The sequence below is a fragment of the Ictidomys tridecemlineatus genome, chromosome 3 (assembly GCF_052094955.1).
Source record: "Ictidomys tridecemlineatus isolate mIctTri1 chromosome 3, mIctTri1.hap1, whole genome shotgun sequence".
Classification (NCBI taxonomy): Eukaryota; Metazoa; Chordata; class Mammalia; order Rodentia; family Sciuridae; genus Ictidomys; species Ictidomys tridecemlineatus.
The window spans coordinates 211840737-211860481 of NC_135479.1; the positions used below are offsets into that span (position 1 = coordinate 211840737).

Sequence of the window (19745 nt, forward strand, 5' to 3'; positions counted from 1 at the left end):
TTGTTAAATGTCACTACTGGGATAATGGATCCACTTGCTGGCTGTGTTTTTTCTTCATGCTTCGATATCTCTTTCTCAAGTGACATTTTACTTTCAGAATTTGAGTATTATTTCACAGAGTTAAAGATGCCAGAGGCATGAAGCCCACAGCGTTGATGAAGTGGCTGTGCCGACTGAGACCTGGCACAACTGACTCCCTCTTTGGCGGACTCCAAGACCAACTTCTTTCTGCAGTGTGTCCCCTTAAAGGTCCCTTGTCATCTCATCTCCACACACAACATGGTGCCCGAGTGGCATTCCCTCTTGCTGTGGACCTGCCCATGTCTGTATCCACTCTCCTCGTTCCCTTCCTGGTGCGCCCTGACCAGCCTCAATGCTCACCTCTTGACACCCCTGCCCTTCAGGTGACACAGGTGTCCACTCCATAGTGTCTCCTAGCTCCGGTTGATATGACAAAGCACCGTCACTTGGGTGAGGTACCCATAGCAGCCATTACTCCCCAGGGTTCTGGAGACTGGAAGCCGGAGGCCAGGGCACCCCCAGGATGGGGTGCTGAGAAGGGATTTCTTCCAGGTTCCAAGAGTCCCCTGCCCAAGGTGCCCACTCCCACGGTGGCTGGAGGATCTCTGAGGTCCCTTCCACACTTCCACCCCATCTGCCCTCCAAGCTCCCAAGGCTTCCTCTGGGGTCAGGATTTCCACCCAAGGCACTGAGCGCCCTGCACCTTGTCCCGATGCCCCAGCAGGTGGGTGGCAGGCTGGCTGTGCCCTGTGCTGCACTCCATCATGGACTTGTGCTGCTGCCACTGGCGGTGCCCTTCCCCGTCACCTCCCTTCGGAAGCCTGAGTGCTTTCCTTCAAGGGGATCAGACCCATGGTGGACTGAATTCCTATCCCTCACAGGGCCTGGTGCATGCTAGGTCCTAGACATGTGTTTGTGGAACTGACAGGTGTTTCATGGATGTGAAATATATTAAAATCACTGGACATACCGTTTCACAAGGGAGAAGGATCAACATTGGCCAGCACCAGTCCTCAGTTCACGGCCCAACGGGTTATAATTTTTAAAAATGACCTTGTCAGCTTTAGATTTAAATGATAGTACAATCTGTCTTCAGATTCTTGCTAATTAGTTCCTCCAAAGCATAGAATTGAGATGACAAAAATTATGCATTGGATATGTGCAAAACATATTTTAAAACAACTGTTTTTCAGAGTAAAAATCTGTTTCCCAGTATGTAAGTTTAGCAAATAGTTTGATATTTTCATCATTCTGTTGGAAATAATAGCCTAAAATAAGTTCCTAATGAATTAGGATGAATACCATTCTGTGTAGCTAACTAGACTTCTAAATTTTATTCATTCACACATCACAAAAATCCATTTAAAGAACCCAAAGCCCTAATAAATGGTATGGAAAGGATCACTGCAGACCATCAAAGCTGAATTTAAAAAATTTTCAACAGAGAAAGCCTGAGCAAAGCCTTATGGTCATAAAAAACACAGTTAATTCAATAGAAAATTACAAATGGACACAGCCACTCCCGTAAACAGATGCCTAACCATTTGTTAGCAAGCAGGACTCAGGAAATGTCGGCTCCTTTATATCCTTTCTCTGGGGTTCAGTTACCAGAGTGGGGAAGACACTGACCCCTGGAGCCCTTTCCTGCATGATGGCCAGCAGCACAGACCCCAGCCCAGGAGACTCGTTCCTGTCCTTCTGTAGTTCCCTGGTTTGGTTTGAGGATTCAAGCTCGATTTTATCATAATCATCTTTAGAAGGAAGTCTATGGACTGGCCAGGTTGCAGAGTTCAACGCACGAGAGAAGAACATGGGTGAGAGCGTGTCTGGCCTTCGCCATGGGAAAGTAACAGGGTAGAGATGCGGGTGCTGCCCAGAGGCCTACTCGTCTGCTAGGCTGCCCAGAGCCCACACCAGGGGCACGGGAACAGGAGGAAAAGAAGTGTTCCCGGCCCACCCTGGAAGGAGGGACTGGCCAGGTGCACTGTTGACAATCACCTGCGTCCTCCATCCTCCTCAATTGTGTCAACCACCCCCACCACCCACGACGATGATCCTACAGGACGCATTTGTTCTGTTTTAAACAGGTGCGCATGGGCATGGTTACAGTGGAAAAGCTAAGCCCCCAAGACCTATGTAGGTAAAAGGAAGCATTCTTCTTCTTACTTTTGACCGTGAGGTACATGGACTTGCTGACGTCCGCGCCCACATCGTTGCTGACCTTGCAGAGGTAGTAGCCGCTGTCTTCCTCCACCACGTGCTTGATTAACAGCGACCCGTTGCTGAGCACCTGGATTCGGCCATTCAGGGCGATGGGCTGGAACTGGGGAACCCCAGCACCTGGAGAGAACAGAAAAGGAGGGTTGTGATGCACACGAGAGGAACTGTGGGACACAGTGAGCAGAAGCCACCCGGGCCACCTCCGGCTGACGCGGACAGTTGTGGGACACCCAGCTCTCCTGTCTTCCTTCCAGCATGGAAACTCTTGTTCAGAGAGAAGCACGTTTTAAAACAAGTAGTTCAAAGTCTGAGGTAAAAGAGTAAGAGAGCTTAAAGGTGCTTTTGACATGAAAAGCCAAATTTGAGTGTTAAGTAGCTGATAAATTATTCAAAGAAATTGCAGCAGAGCCAGCACTGAAGTAGATGTCTCTCCTGGTGCTACTTAGACTCCTTCTGCTCCTAAGGACTTAATGCAAATGTAAACAAGGGACTGTCTGGGGACATGGCACTGGGGTCCCTGGCTCGCTGCACACATCTGAGGCTACAAAGAGACACGGCACCGAAGATTCCTCTCCCAGGTGTGGTGATGTTCTAGTGGAGCAGCACAGCGCACGGCTGATATCACTTGATGTCATTTGAATAGCTAGGCCCACGTCCACTGCCCTCAAGGTGACTACCTGCAGGCAGGGAGCAGCCTAGGTGGGGGACGCTGTGACCACAGTTGTGAGGTGGCTCACAGGACAGAGCCACAGGAAACTACTGAAAAATATTTGGAAATCATAAAAGAGGGTTAGGCCCAGGAGTCCCAGTGGTTTGCCTTAACCACTGCTCTGCCTGCCCTCTCCTGGGGGACTGGGTGGGAACGTGACCCAGGCCCTGCAAGCCTCCCTTGAGGTCCTGTCCTCTCTGACCTGGCAGACTGGGGACCCTGGGCAGAGGATGAACTCCATCATCCTGGAGGAAGCACAGAGTGTGGACCTGGGCTGTGTTCTGGGGAGGAGCTGCTGGCCCCCGGCCCTGTGCCCTGCAAGGTCTCTGGGCAGGACTCCAAATGTGGAAATGTCCAGCTTCGAGCCTGAGAATACTGGAGAGGGTGAGACCCTTCCTCCTACCTCCAGGCCAGCTGGCAGCTGCACGATGGTGTCCTGACTGTGTCTGCTCTTCCTGCTTCCAATTCAGACCCTCACCTGGGGCCTGAGCCTCAGCAGACAGAGGACATTACCACTCCACCTAAGAGGATCTTCCACAGGGAAAAAGAACAACACACATGCTCTCTGCAGCAGGGGCTCTGTCCAAGAGAGGACATCGACCACTTGAATTAAAACAAAGGAGGAGTTCCCCCTGCTGAGGATGTGGGAAGGTAGAAGAGAGAGCCACTCCTATTCCAGCAGTGAAAGGGACTGGTCATCTACAAAGTCACACTTTTCTTTGAGTGAATCTGGGAGCCCAAGCCACAGGGAGGTAGGTAAACTCTGCTGCAAAGAGACCAAGCCCAGGAAACAGAGGTGAGCTACAAAAACTAGTTCACATTTGGGACTTGGTGGAAGGAAGAAGCCCCACTTGTATCGGTCAGTGAAACAGCCAACACGCTCCTCTGGCTTTACTCCTCTTTTCATGGGCAGTGCCAGAGTCCAACGGAGAATTATGAGACACACACAAACAATGCAAGAGGAAAGGACCAGGACACCAGCAGCCAACAGATCCCGACCAGGGGAAGCTAGACTTATTGGAAAGAAACTTTGCGATAACTATGATTGATGTGCAGGAAGAGATGGAGGGCTTCAGATGACATATTAAAAGTATATAAAGGTGACAAATAATGGAAACAACACAGGCAGTATTAGATATGAAGATTTTATTAAAGAAGCTTGTCAGCAGACTGGGCACCGCAGAGGAAAGAATTGGGTCAACAGAAATATCCGAAGTGGTCTGGTGTGGTAGTGCACACCTGTCATCCCAGTGGCTCGGGAGGCTGAAGCAGGAGGATCTCAAGTTCAAAGCCAGCCTCAGCCACTCAGCTCTAAGCAACTCAGCGAGACCCTGTCTCTAAAAGGAGCAAAGAGTGGAATATACAGCATAGAACATTCTGGATAGTCTAACAATGAGTAATTGCAGTGTCAAAGTAGAAAGAACAGAAGAAACGACATGGGAAATACCCAGGACTTGGTCACCACCATCAATCAATTTGACTTACTGGGCATTTGTGGAATTCTACACCCAACAACAGTAGAGTGTGTACTGTTTCAAGTGGTCACAGAACAATGACCACAAGCGAGCAGGTCTGTGTGCCCTGGACCATATGTGGAGATGGAGAGCTCTCTTGACCCTTTCTACCATGTGAGGACACAGTAAGAGGGCCCCCTCCCAAATCCCACCAGCTGGTGACCTGGCCTCAGGCTCTCGGCCTCTAGAACATGAGACTAGTTTGTTGCTTAGGTCTAGGGTAACCTGTTACCGTAGCCTGGACAGCCTTAGAGAGTCAACGGGAGAAATGATACCGTGAGTTATAACTCATATTTAAATAGATGCTATCCAATGAAAACAAGGCAAAGAATGTTTGACTTCTACAGCAAAATTAAAATTGAGATCCACAGCAGAAATATACCTAGGAGAGCTTTGACTGTTTGAAAATTAATCAACACACTTATAAATAATTTACAAGTCAAAGAAGACATCACTATAGATATGTGAAAAATATATTGAGTTGAGTAAAAATAAAACCCCAAAACACAACGTATCAAAATGTGTGGAATGTGGCTTAAAGCAACACTTCCATGGGAGTTTGCAATGTTAAATGCTAGAAGAGGACAAATGTCAGATAGAGCCAGAAGGCACTGCGTGAGGAGCAAACACAACCCAACAAGACACTGCGAAGTCAACGAGACAAAGAACAGTAGGAGAGATCCAGTACAGCCCCAAACTGGTTCTATGAAAAGGACAATATAATACATCAACTTCTACCTGAATTTGTGAAGAAAAAAAGCAGCTACAAGCAACTGAAACAAAAGAGGTTGTTATTGCAGTTTCTACTTGCATTAAAAGGATAATAGGAAAATATAAAGAATAATTTGGTATCAATAAATTTGACAACTTAAATAGGTAAATTTCTTTAAAAAAAACTATCTCAAAGATCACTCAAAAACTAGATAATCCTAATTATCCCACAGATAACCCTGTCTACTAGGTAAATGGAATTCATCTCCACTCTCCTTCCTCTCTCAACTTCCCGGCGGTCATGAGGCGGGCAGCTCTGCTCCCCCATGCCCTCCCAGCCATGCTCGGACTCACAGAGAAAACAGAGGCAAGTGATCTTGGATGAAACCTCTGGAACCATGAGCCAAACCAAAGCTTTCCTCCTGCCAGCTGATTTATCTCAGGCATTTTGTCACAGTGACAGGAAGCTCACTAACATATTACCCATATTTAAAGAAGAAATGATACTCATTGACCCACACCATTATAGGAAGGAAAGTTTGCAACTGTTTCTATGAGGTCAGCATCACACTGATACCAAAACCAAAGATCTTAAAGAAAAAGAGAACAAGAGACCAACAGTCATGACAAAAATAAATAGGAAGACCCTTAAGTCAACCAAGCAAGGTTCACCAACAAATAAAAATGAACAACACACCACAAGTGTACCCCATGGAGGCAAGGTCGGTTTAAGTTAAAAAATTAGTCAGTAGACCAAAACCCAAACACCATATTATCACTTCATTGAGGACAAAAAAGAGAAAGAAAACAACAAAACAGTTCGTGGAATTTAATATCCACTCACGAAAAAAATCTGACAGAAAAATAGGAATAGAACAAAAATCATGATCAAAACCTTACAAATAATCTCAAACCTAATTGTGAAAGACTAAATTATCACCAAAGGTCATGAAAGAGACCAGGATGTAAGATACCAGTGTTTTATTTAACACTGTTCTGAAGACTATAGCAAGAACAAGAAAAAAGAAAAATGAAATGAACACAGATTGGAAAAGAAGAAATCACTTCACTGATGATGGCATGACTCCATCAATAGTATGATAACAATACGAAAAATGTTGCTAAAACGATAAAGCAAGTTAGTAAAGGCATGAAACACAACACCTGTACACAGAGCCCAAGTCAATTTTATTTATATATGTTAGGAACAAGCAACTGAGACTTAAAAGAAGACAACACATTTGCATCAAAACATGAAATAATTAGGATGAATTCAATAAAATAGTTTCTATACTGGTCCACTAAAATGATAAGTTCTTGAAAATAATTAAAATGTGAAGTGAACTTTATAAAGTATATAAGTTCTATCTAGTTCATGGATAGAAATAACCAATAATTTCAGACTGGTGTTGACAACCTTCTTCTATAAAGGCCCAGATATTAAACATTGTAAGTTTAGCAGGCCATACAGTCTCTTTTAAAACCATCTCTGCCACCAAAGCATGAAGGCAGCTGTGAAAAACAATAAGTTAACTGCATGACTATGTTCCAAAAAAATATTTATAAAAACAGGTTGTGGGCAGGACTTGGACACTGGTTGCTCACTGGCTGTTCTTGGGTTTGAAGGCATGCAGAGGAATTCAAAAGTGAGATAACTGCAAAATTGGAAGGAAGAGGATATGCTAGCAGTGCTTACTTGGATGAGCTCTTCATTATATACCTATGGTATAAAATATTACAAAATGGTCTACATAAATAAATTCTTAAAAATTCATCTTATTCAAAACAAGGTATGAATGAGTTTTGAAAACAATAATATTGCTGGGATTTTGATAGGGATTGTATTAAATCTCTATTATCAATTTGGGAAGAACTGACATCTTTACTATGTTGAGTCTTCCAATCCATAAACATGGTATGTGTCTCCATTTATTTACATTACTTTGATTTCTTACATTAGCATTGTATAGTTTTAGCATACAATTTCTGTACATATCTGTTAGAATTACTCATTATTATTTAATTTTTTGACTAATTATAAATGGCTTCATGTTTTCAATTTTGGTATCTGTGTACCTAATGCTAGTATACAAAAATATAATTGATTTCTATTTTAAAATATAATAATATTTTATTATGATTTCAGTATGCTCCTTTTCTCAGTATCAGTTATTAAACATTTTACAAAGTAACACTAAATGAATAAAATCATTCTTATTCCTAAATCTTTTCACTCTTCAGAAGCAGAGAAATTACTAAAATGTATACAATACAAAATTATCCTAGAAACGTATGTGTAACATAGGTAATTTAAAACTTCAGTCATGTGAAAGTTCACAAATAATTTTAAATGCATGGTGCTGAATGTTCACATAACTAAATGAGTGATTGATTTTGAAACATAATTAATAAAATTTGCTAATGAAAGCTATCTACTAATTTGCTTTCTGGAGTGTTAAACATGAGAATTCTGTGAATTTTCTTTTTAAAAAACATTGAGAGTTGGGGATGTGGCTCAAGAGGTAGCGCACTCGCCTGGCATACGTGCGGCCCGGGTCCTCAGCACCACATACAAAAACAAAGACGTTGTGTCTGCAGAGAACTAAAACAATAAATATTAAAAAATTTCTCTCTCTCTCTCTCTCTCTCTCTCTCTCTCTCTCTCTCTCTCTCTCTCTTTAAAAAAATTTTTTTGAAGAGTAGAAGGATGTAAATGCCCTTCTTCTCCAAGATTCCAACCTCACTATCTGGAGGGATTACAGCCTTCCTAATATTTCTAAGCACATAGAAAGAGTATCCTCAGTTTACACAAGTGGAAGTTATTGTTCATACGGAGTGCCCACACTGTGGCAAATACTGGAAGGCTCTCTGTCTCTTCTATCTCTCTCTACTCCCCTCCTTTCCTCTCCCTAAGGAATGGCAGCTTCCTTCTCCCACACAGAGCCTCCCAGGGGTGGGAACTGAAGGCAGCCTCCTACCATAGTCTGCAAGAAACTGACCATGCAACAATCACATGGGGATCTTGGAAGAAGACCCTGCCCAGGACATACCCTGAGGAGTTGCATCCCCTGCCCACACCACACAGAAATAAACTGTGTTGGGAGAGAACCTAAGCAGAGGACTTCGCTCGGCCACCAGTGTTCCGGGCCAACAGAACAGGGGAGATGAGAAGTGTGCATTATTTTAAGCCATAAAATTTTGGAGTGATTTGTTACACAGCAACAGATGACCAACACACTGTGAGAAATGAGGTGGGGAGCCTTCCAGTTCCTCACCTATAAAACGGAGATAATTATAGTGCTCCCTTCATTGGGTTTTGTAAGCACGGATGTCATGGAACCAGGCTCTGGCACATCGTAAGCACGTGATATTGCTTATTGTTGCTCTTTTCATGCTGCTTTCAATTCTTTATCACTTTATGATTATTTGACGCTACCTTAGGGACCATGTGCCACCTCTTCATTCACTAGTTCACAATGGTGGGGAAGGCACACTGTTGGGCCATCTGACTTGCCTTTAGAGTGAAATTGAGAGTCAAGGCTGACAGGTCTTGTCAAATTGCTTAGTAAAGAATGTGCTAGTTTTATCTTCAACAGTGTTGGCAGGAGTTAACTGACTCCTCACAAATGGACACTATGAATCCTTTTAATCTTCCATGTAACCTGTCTCATTATACTAATTTAAACGTTTCAGAGTGTTTTTTGTTTATTTTTTCTTATATATCATTTTTAACGTCTTTCCAAAAATTTACTGCCCATTTTTACTCGTTCTTGGGTAGACGGCTCCTTCATATCCTTGCTCATTTTTCTGCTGGGCTTTTTGTTTTCTCCTTCATGTTTCAAAGCCCTTTGGGGTTTTAAGAAGATGTCCTTATATTCTCATTTTACATTTTTTGATTATTGTTATTTTAATCAGAATTTGATGCTGAATATTGTCAACTGTGGTTTTGTCCATGGATGGGATCGACTCTTCTTTCTCCTGTAAAAGTAGATCTCATATTAAAGGACTTGGTTTTATGTACTCTAAGATTACTTCTTGGGATAATGAGTTCTTTAATGTAAGGATAAAGGATTTCACCTTCAAATCAAGGAAAAAATCCATTGTTTTTATTCATGTCCACATTTTGAAAATCTATTAAAACTACTATCGTCTTTTCTCCACGATGACTGAAAATTGGGGGTCTACTTCTAGTCTAAGGGGAAAAACCTGAAAACTTGGCTGAGTGGAGAATTTAAAAAAATATCTCCATCAGACTAAAAATCAGAAAATCTCAAATAAAAAACTATGGTTTTAAAAATTATGTAAGCTATGTTTAGAAAATTCTCAGAATCTAATGTAATACTTGTAGAATTAGAGATTATGAGAGGAGTGTCCATATCAACACTACATATTTTTTCCTTTCCTTAAAGAATTTTCACCTTAAAAATACGTTTATTAGTTGAAACACTTACATTAAAGAAGGGCATCATGAAATCTAACTACTTTGCTAAGCTCTTTCAATTAAACAGTGGACAGGGATGATCCATTAATTCCCCTCTGGACTGAGATAAGCCTGTTCATTGTTAAAAGAAGCTAATGAAGAGAGAAATGAAGTTTAAGTGTTTGAAAAACATTAAATCTTTCTTTCATCAGAAAAATGAGCCTAAGTGGAAGGGTGACCGCATCTGCAGGCCCAGTCACAGTAAACAGTACCCTAGTGCACACACTATCCCGGGAGTCATCCCATGTGCTAAGGCAGTGGACGTGGCCATGGTTTGATAGAATTATCGGTCATCTACTTTAGATTCATCATTTTAAAGAGTAAAATCTAACACAGTGCGTGCAATATGCAAATCCTGTAATCTTCTTAGCACGAGGTAAGCACTTTGGGTAATCAGCCAGAAGATGGAACACAGCAAGCAGCAGCCATTAATTAAAAAGCTGTCAATTTTCTGTGGCTAGCTGGTGTTAAGTGGGGACAATTTCAATGCTCCGTTACATGGAAATAAAATGTTCCAGCATTATGTGATGCACATGCTAGATTGCTGGGTGTGACAATGCTGGGTGACCTTTCTTATCTGCTGAAAAGATATGCCTAACTGTGCTCCCAGGGACTGAGGACGTGGGGACAGCATTTAGCTGAGTGTCCCAGTGAACCGACTTTTAAGTGTTCACTGATCTGTAGAGAGCGCTTGGCTAAGAGTCAAAGAGCTGAGTCCTCTTGCCCTCTGCACCCCAGCTGCCCCTGTGGGCAACTGGCTAGTTCTCTCTGCCTCCTTTAATTAAATCACATACGAAACAAACATAATGCATTTACACAAAATGAAAGATTAGTATTTACATCAAGGGAAGAAAGAGTGTATGGACAGGAATCTGTGAGTATCAATGCTGGCGCGGAGGTCCAGCGGTTGGCCAGTGAGCCCAGTGGAATAAGATTGATCCAGAGCAGAACAGCTAGTTGGAGGGGTTGTCTGCATGCTTCCTGGGTTGCACCCAAGTGGTAAGAAAGCTATTCTCTATTCTCCCTTTGTCCCTCGGGAAAGAATGGTGCTTTCCTGAGGAAGGAGCTTGGTTTTCTTCTGCAAGGGAAGGGTTTTCCTCTCTGAGAGGAGTGGGTTGCTGGGAATGAGTGGGAGCAAAGACAGAGGTGGAGACGGGAAGAGAACAGGCCTAGAACAACCACAGCTGCACCTGTTAAAAGTCAGCAGCTGAAGATGGACACTTCCTTACTTGGGGACGGCACACGGAGCAGTTCTGAATATCTGTTTAAGAGAAAAGCCCAGAAATAGACAGGGACACATCCCACCAGCCCACGCTGGGAGAGCTGTCCCCAATCCCCAAAAACGAAGGTTCCACCACTGTGCGATGGGTGCTGTGATATTCTGTCTCCTGTGTTAGGTGCTGTCTTTTGACACTCCACGTTCCCTTTCCCTCTAAACTCCCTCTAAATTACAGGGAAGTCTGAAAACTACAATTCCCAGCTCTTGTGTCACCAGACTCTGGTTTATATTTCACCAGCAAGAAGTGCTCAGAATCAGCCTGGAAGGAGAAGTTCTCCTTCAGAGACGGCCCACGGATGCACAGGCAGACTCTCGACAACAGCACCAGCCTCCTGAGGAAGGGCGTCTACAAACTACTTCGTCAGCGACACAGGGCACTGTCACCACTGACGGGAGGACGTCTCATGGTTCCCACACTCCTCAAGGACCTGGAGGGCAGGTTTGCTCGTTCCATCTTTCCAAGAATTTTGTATCCCTCAAATTCTTATGTTAAATCCCTTCTGGATAAAACAGCACCTGCTGAGGTAGCCTCTAGGCCACCTCCTCTATAAATCGACGTATGATCATGTTCACTGTGCACTTTGGCTATCTTCCCTTAATGCCTTCATTTCTATGTCAAAGACACCTATGGGATGAAGAGGACTTGGTGTGACGTGGCAGCGCAGTCCTGGTAGGCCGACTTCATGATTATAATTCTGCATCCAGTAAGCAAGGTTTGCTTTTTATCAGTAAGATGGAGCATTCACCCTTGGCTTCGTGATTGGAAAATTGAAGAGTGAACAGATGGTGATTCAGCGCTCGCTGATGTGACCTGTGACACTGGAGGCAGGAGAGGCACCTCAGTTATGTGATGCTTCCCTGGCTTTGCACTGGGACCAAGAGGAGTCCCTGCAGCTGGTCTTCTTTGTGTCTCACTTCATCCTTTGCCCCTTTCCAGATTGGCTGTTTGAATGGAGGTAAGTTCTCTGCAGTGTGACCTGTCTCCAGTGTGGAAAAGGATGTGGCCTCAGTCTTCTCACCAAAGTCCTGACATGGGTGCTGGCTGAAAGCGTGCCCTGGAGTCAGCCTGCTCAAGGAACTTGGGCTTGGGCTGCCCACGTCCTCCTCATGGCATTGTTCCGAGACGTAAGCACTAGGGACAATGGAGGAACCCGGGGATGTCACTTTGGCCCTGGGAGAGAAGGGTGGGTGTGATCAAGGTGAGGGACTCTGAAGCAAGACCCTGAAGCAGGAGGAGGCCCCAGAGCAGGCCACCCGAGCCTTCTGGCCAGGTGTGCGGTGCCCAGCATTCGTTTCCAGTGTGGAAGGAGCATCCTGCGTGGAAGTATCTGGGTAACTACTGTGAGCATCTGGTTTCGTGTCTATGGATTTCTCAGAAAAACAGTCAGTCCCCTGTTGGCCTGTCAGAGTCGACGATCCAAAAGGGGACTCCTGAAATGGCTGGTGTGAGGCAGAAGAGGAGGCCAGTGCAGCCCCAGGGGTAAGGGACAGTCAGGCCTCTGGTGACCACACCATGGGCATGCAGAAAGGACAGCCTCCGACCACTCGTCTGGCGCAGCAGGAGACTACAGGGCAAAGGCAAACTGCTTCTGCGCCGGAGCAGAAGACAGATGCCCCGGAGCCTCCAGGGAGACATGGAGCTGGGAGACCAGGACTTTGAGTGACTATGTTATAGCTGGGGACATGAGGAAGGGGCAGGGAGGAAGCCCTTCTAGAGAGAAACAGGCAGGAAGAAGAGGGCAGCACCCCAGCTGGAGCCCTCTGTGTGCTAGACAGCGGAGGGGACAGGAACACCTGTCCCTCGTTAAGAGAAGAAGAGACATGGATATCACGGAGGTCATGGTCCTGGTACAAAACCTTCCCCCACAAAACAAACAAACAAACAAACAAAAAACAACAACAGGATCCAAGAAAACTGTAGGCAGGAGATCACCCATATCTACCACTGAGAACCACGGAGAAAAAACAATAAAATTATTTATGAACATGGTGGGGAAGGATTTGTATAAATGGAGAGACCACCCAAGGTGCTGGCGGAAAGTCTCCGTATTCTAACCATGTCACTGTTCTCCAATCAGCCTCTCGATTTACAGCGCTCTGCGTTTTCCAGACTAACTGAAAACTCGATAAAATTTTCCTTGATTAAATTATCCATCTGGAAGAAACAAGTGAACAAAATGCATATGAGAAAGCTAAGATAGTTTTGAAAAAGAAAAATAATGACTACAGTGTGTTTGGACAAATCAATATATTTTAAAAAGACCCCCCCCCCTGCTCAATCCCTAAAGTAGATATGGTTCTGGAGCCTGAAGACACAGGTCAGCACAACAGGGAGCCAAAAATTAGGTCCCCAGTCACACACACTGCCATGGACTTTAAAGCATGTCAAGTCAGGGGGAAAGGGCGGGCTCTTCAATAAATGGTTTGGGGACAACTGGCTAACCAGGAAGTTATAATAGTGGCAATAATGATGATAATGATAATGATATTTATTGACTAATTGCTATCTGCCAGACCCCATAATAAGTGCTTCCTATGAATTATATAAATCTTCTCATTCAGTTGATGTGCTTATTCTGTTTCACATACAATGAAGTTAGAGTTCCTACAGATAAGGTCATTTGCAGCCAGTGACAGAGCCAGACAGTTCTGGGGTTTGAATGCTCAGTCCATTCTCTTGACTGATGGTTTCTGCTCTTTCTCTACCTCACTACCTTTTCTAAAATACAATATGAATTTAATAAGGCTTTCCATTGAATCCAGGATTGGGGATTTGAAGATGGAGGCATAAGCCAGCATTTCTTCTCTTCTTAGGAAAGCAAGTGGAAGAAAGGAGGCTAAAACCTGGAAACTCAACTTTCTGTGAACTTAGGAGGTAGCCAACATCCCGATCAGGCAGGGCGATGGGCAACCTGGCAGGTGTGCTGAGCAGAGGCACATGTGGGAGACAGGCAGAGCCATGCCTTGGGACCAGACCCAGGTGTAGACAGCAGCCCAGGTGGAACACCTCCTGGTGGGAGTTTGGGAATCAGAGCGCAGGGTTGGGCCATCCAGTATTTGCACAAGACACTCTCTTCCAGTGTCTTCTTCACATGTAAGTATTCGGGAGGATGCCAGATCTAGCAGAGACCGCATAAAGAAATGGAAGAAAGAAACTGAAAAGTAGCAAGTAATCTCACCAGGAAAATATTGCCACGATTGGGAAGAAACTGGGAATGGTCACTTGACTCTAAAGCCACAGCTCAAGAGTGAAATGTGAGCTGGCAGAACTGGAGAGAGAAGGGGAAAGATAAAATAATTCCATGAAGGGTGAATTGGAAGGAGCACAGAGGAGGAGAGGTTTTGCTGAGGAAAAAGACACACAGAGTAGAAGTTGGAAGACAGTAAACAAATTAAAATGAGAGGAAATGAGTTTAAAAGGAGAGAAAAATGGCAGCTGTAGTCAACAAGTGACGAGCCTTTGACACAGTGATGGCAGACCCTGATGAAGAAAGGGGAAGCTGGGAAGAGGACACATATTACAGGAAAATGTCACAAAATATCTTTGAAAATAAAAGACATTTGAATGTACCTAGGACAGGCCCAGCACATCTATGGGGAAATTGACCACAGAAAACAACACCTAGGTATAGACCGAGACTGTCCCAGAGGCAGGGGTTCACTCTCTGGTGCACCCCAGCAGAAGAGCCAAGTGCTTCTAGGGGAAGTCAGGTGGCTCTGTCCCCATAGGTACAGTGTGGGCCACCAGCCTGTCCCAGTGAGCACAGTCCACAGGAGCCAAGACACGGAGCCAGCCCAGGGCCTGTCCACACGTGAGTGGATAAAGAAGGTGTGGCGTGTGCACGCTGTGGAGCTTACTCTGTGTAAAGGAGAATGGGATTACTGCATTTCCTGGTAGATGGACGACCTGGGGAACATCACAGTAAGTGACATAAGCCAGACTCAGAGAGTCAAGGGTCCAGTGCTTTTCCCTCGTGTGAGGAAGCGAGGCCAGGATAAGGAAAAAGGGGGAGGAGAATCCCATGAGGATTGAGGGGGTCAGTGGAGTTCAGGAAGGGGCTGGAGAGGACAGGGAGGGAAGAGGCAGGAACTGCAGAATGAATTGACAAATGAAGCTACGTGGACACGCCAGAGAGTCAGTCTCAAGTTCACATAGATAATCATCAATTGGAAAAACAATAAATAAAGAGAAGGAAGGTCAGCAGAGCAGAGGAGGGGGCAGAGAGGAAAGAGGGAGAGAAAGAGGGAGTTCTGGGCCCTGTGATGGAGCAAATTTCATCCAATGCACATAGGATTACATCAAAACCAACCCCACTGTTACGTGTAACTACATGCACTGATGAAGACCTCTGTAACAAAGAGTGGGCGGGGGGTGGGCTTTGTGAACAGGGGAGAGTGGGCAGGGGGTGTACTCTGTGAACAAAAAACAGTGAGACAGGGGGTTCCTCTGTGAACAGGGGAGAGTGGGCCGGGGGGGGTGTCTTCTGTAAACAGGGAGAGTGGGCCAGGGGGATCCTCTGTGAACAGGGGAGAGTGGGCCAGGAGGGTCCTCTGTGAACAGGGAGAGTGGGCCAGGGGGGTCCTCTGTGACCATAAAGGAGTGGAGCAGGGGGTCCACTGTGACCATGGAGGAGTTAACCAGGGGGTCCACTGTGAACAGAAAGAATGGGCCAGGGGTGTCCTCTGTGAACAGGGAGAGTGGACCAGGGGGATCCTCTGTGAACAGGGAGAGTGGGCCAGGGGGATCCTCTGTGAACAGGGAGAGTGGGCCAGGGGGTCTTCTGTGAACAGGGAGAGTGGGCCAGGGGGGTCCTCTGTGAACAGGGAGAGTGGGCCAGGGGGTCCTCTGTGCACAGGGGAGAGTGGGCCGAGGTGGGGTCCTCTGTGAACAGGAGAGTGGACAAGAAGGTCCTCTCTGACCATAGAGGAGTGGACCAGGGGGGTCCTCTGTGAACAGGGAGAGTGGGCCAGGGGTGTCCTCTGTGAACAGGGAGAGTGGACCAGGGGGATCCTCTGTGAACAGGGAGAGTGGACCAGGGGGATCCTCTGTGAACAGGGAGAGTGGGCCAGGGGGTCTTCTGTGAACAGGGGAGAGTGGACCAGGGGGTCTTCTGTGAACAGGGAGAGTGGACCATGGGGGGTCCTCTGTAAACAGGGAGAGTGGGCCAGGGGGGTCCTCTGTGAACAGGGAGAGTGGGCCAGGGGAGTCCTCTGTGAACAGGGAGAGTGGGCCAGGGGGGTCCTCTGTGAACAGGGGAGAGTGGGCCAGGAGGGTCCTCTGTGAACAGGGAGAGTGGGCCAGGGGGGTCCTCTGTGAACAGGGAGAGTGGGCGGGGGGGGTCCTCTGTGAACAGGGGAGAGTGGGCCAGGGGGGTCCTCTGTGAACAGGGAGAGTGGGCCAGGGGGGTCCTCTGTGAACAGGGAGAGTGGGCCAGGGGGGTCCTCTGTGAACAGGGAGAGTGGGCCAGGGGAGTCCTCTGTGAACAGGGAGAGTGGACCAGGGGGTCCTCTGTGAACAGGGAGAGTGGACCAAGGGGTCCTCTGTGAACAGGAAGAGTGGACCAGGGGGTCCTCTGTGCACAGGGGAGAGTGGGCCGAGGTGGGGTCCTCTGTGAACAGGAGAGTGGACAAGAAGGTCCTCTCTGACCATAGAGGAGTGGACCATGGGGTCCTCTGTGACCATGGAGGAGTGGACCAGGGGGTCCTCTGTGAACAGGGGAGAGTGGGCCAGGGGGGTCCTCTGTGAACAGGGGAGAGTGGGCCGAGGTGGGGTCCTCTGTGAACAGGAGAGTGGACAAGAAGGTCCTCTCTGACCATAGAGGAGTGGACCAGGGGGGTCCTCTGTGAACAGGGAGAGTGGGCCAGGGGGGTCCTCTGTGAACAGGGGAGAGTGGACCAGGGGGGTCCTCTGTGAACAGGGAGAGTGGGCCAGGGGGGTCCTCTGTGAACAGGGAGAGTGGGCCAGGGGTGTCCTCTGTGAACAGGGAGTAGTGGGCCAGAGGGGTCCTCTGTGAATAGGAAGAGTGGAACAGGGGGGTCTTCTGTGAACAGAGAGAGTGGACCAGGGGGGTCCTCTGTGAACAGGGAGGAGTGGGCCAAGGGAGGGGGGTCCTCTGTGAACAGGGGAGAGTGGGCCAGGGGGGTCCTCTGTGAACAGGGAGAGTGGGCCAGGGGGGTCCTCTGTGAACAGGGGAGAGTGGACCATGGGGTCCTCTGTGAACAGGGTGGAGTGGACCAGGGGGTCCTCTGTGAACAGGGAGAGTGGGCCAGGGGGGTCCTCTGTGAACAGGAAGAGTGGACCATGGGGTCCTCTGTGAACAGGGAGGAGTGGACCAGGGGAGTCCTCTGTGAACAGGGAGAGTGGGCGAGGGGGGGTCCTCTGTGAACAGGGAGAGTGGGCGGGGGGGGTCCTCTGTGAACAGGGAGAGTGGGCCAGGGGGGTCCTCTGTGAACAGAAAGAGTGGGCCAGGGGGGTCCTCTGTGAACAGAAAGAGTGGGCCAGAGGGTCCTCTGTGAACAGAAAGAGTGGGTCAGGGGGTCCTCTGTGAACAGAAAGAGTGGGTCAGGGGGTCCTCTGTGAACAGGGAGAGTGGGCCAGGGGGGGGGTCCTCTGTGAACAGGGAGAGTGGGCCAGGGGGGTCCTCTGTGAACAGGGAGGGTGGGCCAGGGGGTCCTCTGTGAACAGGGAGAGTGGGGCAGGGGGGGTCCTCTGTGAACAGAAAGAGTGGGCCAGAGGGTCCTCTGTGAACAGAAAGAGTGGGCCAGGGGGTCCTCTGTGAACAGGGAGAGTGGGCCAGGGGGTCCTCTGTAAACAGGGAGAGTGGGCCATGGGGGGTCCTCTGTAAACAGGGATAGTGGGCCAGGGGGGTCCTCTGTGAACAGGGGAGAGTGGGCCAGGGGGTCCTCTGTGAACAGGGAGAGTGGGCCAGGGGGGTCCTCTGTGAACAGGGAGGGTGGGCCAGGGGGGTCCTCTGTGAACAGAGAGAGTGGGCCAGGGGGTCCTCTGTGAACAGAAAGAGTGGGCCAGAGGGTCCTCTGTGAACAGGAAGAGTGGACCAGGGGGGTCTTCTGTGAACAGGGAGAGTGGACCAGGGGGGTCCTCTGTGAACAGGGAGAGTGGGCCAGGGGGTCCTCTGTGAACAGGTAGAGTGGACTAGGGCGGTCCTCTGTGAACAGGGAGAGTGGGCCAGGGGGGTCCTCTGTGAACAGGGTCGAGCTGGGACATTCCTCTGTGGAAACCACTGTGGCCGTGGGCTTGTGGTGAGCACAGAGTCAGTCTGACACAGAATTGAGGTGACAAAGGGAAGCTGGCCTGTGGTGGCAGAATAGACTGTGGAAGCCCTGACAAAAAGCAGCTTTTGTCACAGAGGGAGAAGAGAAGGTCACGGGGCGCTGCACCAGAGCTTCTTGTAGAAATCCAGCTGTGTGCTCAGGGACTGAGGCTGGGACTCCTGCCCTGTCTCAGCCTGGATCTGACCGGGAGCCTCCCTTTCCTCTCATCAGCCCTCCACTCCTCTCGGAGTCATCAGGACCCAGAGCCATGTTCCACGTCTCCCTTCCTGTCACACCTCATGGAGCCCTTCAGCCAGGACAGTCAGAACCAACAGCTTGTCCCCTTGTTCAGGTCCCTCGCCCCCCTGGGTTCCTTCCAGGCCTTCAGGTCCTGCTCTCCGTGCCGTCTGCCTCCAGCAAGCATGGCGGCACCCCTCGGGTGGGCGGCTCACACCTCCTGGCTTAGGCCATCCCAGCAGCCTCCTGGCCTTGGTGAGCATCTCTGTCCCAGGGCTGAGGTCACACTCCACACTTGGCAAAGCCACATGCTTGTGATGACTGGCACAGGGCTCTGGCCTCCTGGGACTCTGGGCCTTCCTTTCATTGATTCCTTTCAAGACATACAGTGTCCTCCTGGGAGTTTCTGGAACATTCTAGGCATCATCCATCCTCAGGGGCCAGGGAAGGACACAGGCCAGTGCATCATCTATTCTCTCCCTTTGGCAGCCCTTCTGGGTTCCCAGCAGCTAACAAGGGGTGGCCCTGGTCCCAGGGCCAGTGATTAATGCCCGTTCCCTCCAGTGTGAATGAGAGGCCTGTGAAGAAATCGGTCCATCTGTGGAACTCTGGGAGCCCAGGTGAAGGTCACCAGGCTAGGAATCCCCGATTTTTAAAACTCTCTTGTAGATAAGTGACCTTGTTTGTTCACGTAAGAGGAAAAATCAGGAGACAGGACTGAATGCCTTGGACTTGGTGTGCTCAGATCCAAGGTTAAAAGTGAGAGTCCGACTTTTCAGCAAGGGTGGTTCACTTCTGAAGCAGCTACCCCGGGCCACTGTGATATACTCTCAACTCTGTGGCCGTGGGATTAAACTGTTACAGCTCCCAGAGAGGTGACCTGAGCCTGGTTTATTGATGTCTGTTTTGTCATATTTCAGGGAGTGGTGCTTACGCTCTGACAGACAATTTTGATTACAGGAACCATGTTCCACAAGCAAGGCTCATTGTCTTCAGAGAAACACCTTTATTACTTACATAATTAAAGGAGAAATATACACTATCCCTCTCCTGCACCGGGTGATATTTAAACACGAGCATATATGGAGTACTACCACGGTTACAAGAAACAGGCACCGCTGCAAACCGGGAGGGTGTGTGCATGAGTCACACTGGCAAATGGCCAACACATCCCAAAACCTGGGGAAATCCTTCACTCTCTGAGCCAGCAATTCTACTTGTAGAAAATTATTCCTGTGAAAAATGAGCACACCTACCAAGATCAATGTGATCAAAAGTCATTTTTCTAGAAAAAAAGAGACA

At 47.8% G+C, this 19745-nt stretch overlaps 1 protein-coding gene across 8 annotated transcripts in view; it reads right to left on the reverse strand.

The window, feature by feature from the left end:
- Dscam (DS cell adhesion molecule) overlaps nucleotides 1-19745 on the reverse strand; it is a 660878-nt gene that overhangs the window by 201065 nt on the left and 440068 nt on the right. For all 8 annotated transcript variants that reach the window (XM_021725291.2, XM_078044665.1, XM_078044664.1 and 5 more), the window contains exon 11: nucleotides 2188-2361. In XM_021725291.2, the coding sequence (XP_021580966.1) occupies nucleotides 2188-2361 (174 nt within the window). The remainder of the gene's footprint in view (nucleotides 1-2187; nucleotides 2362-19745) is intronic.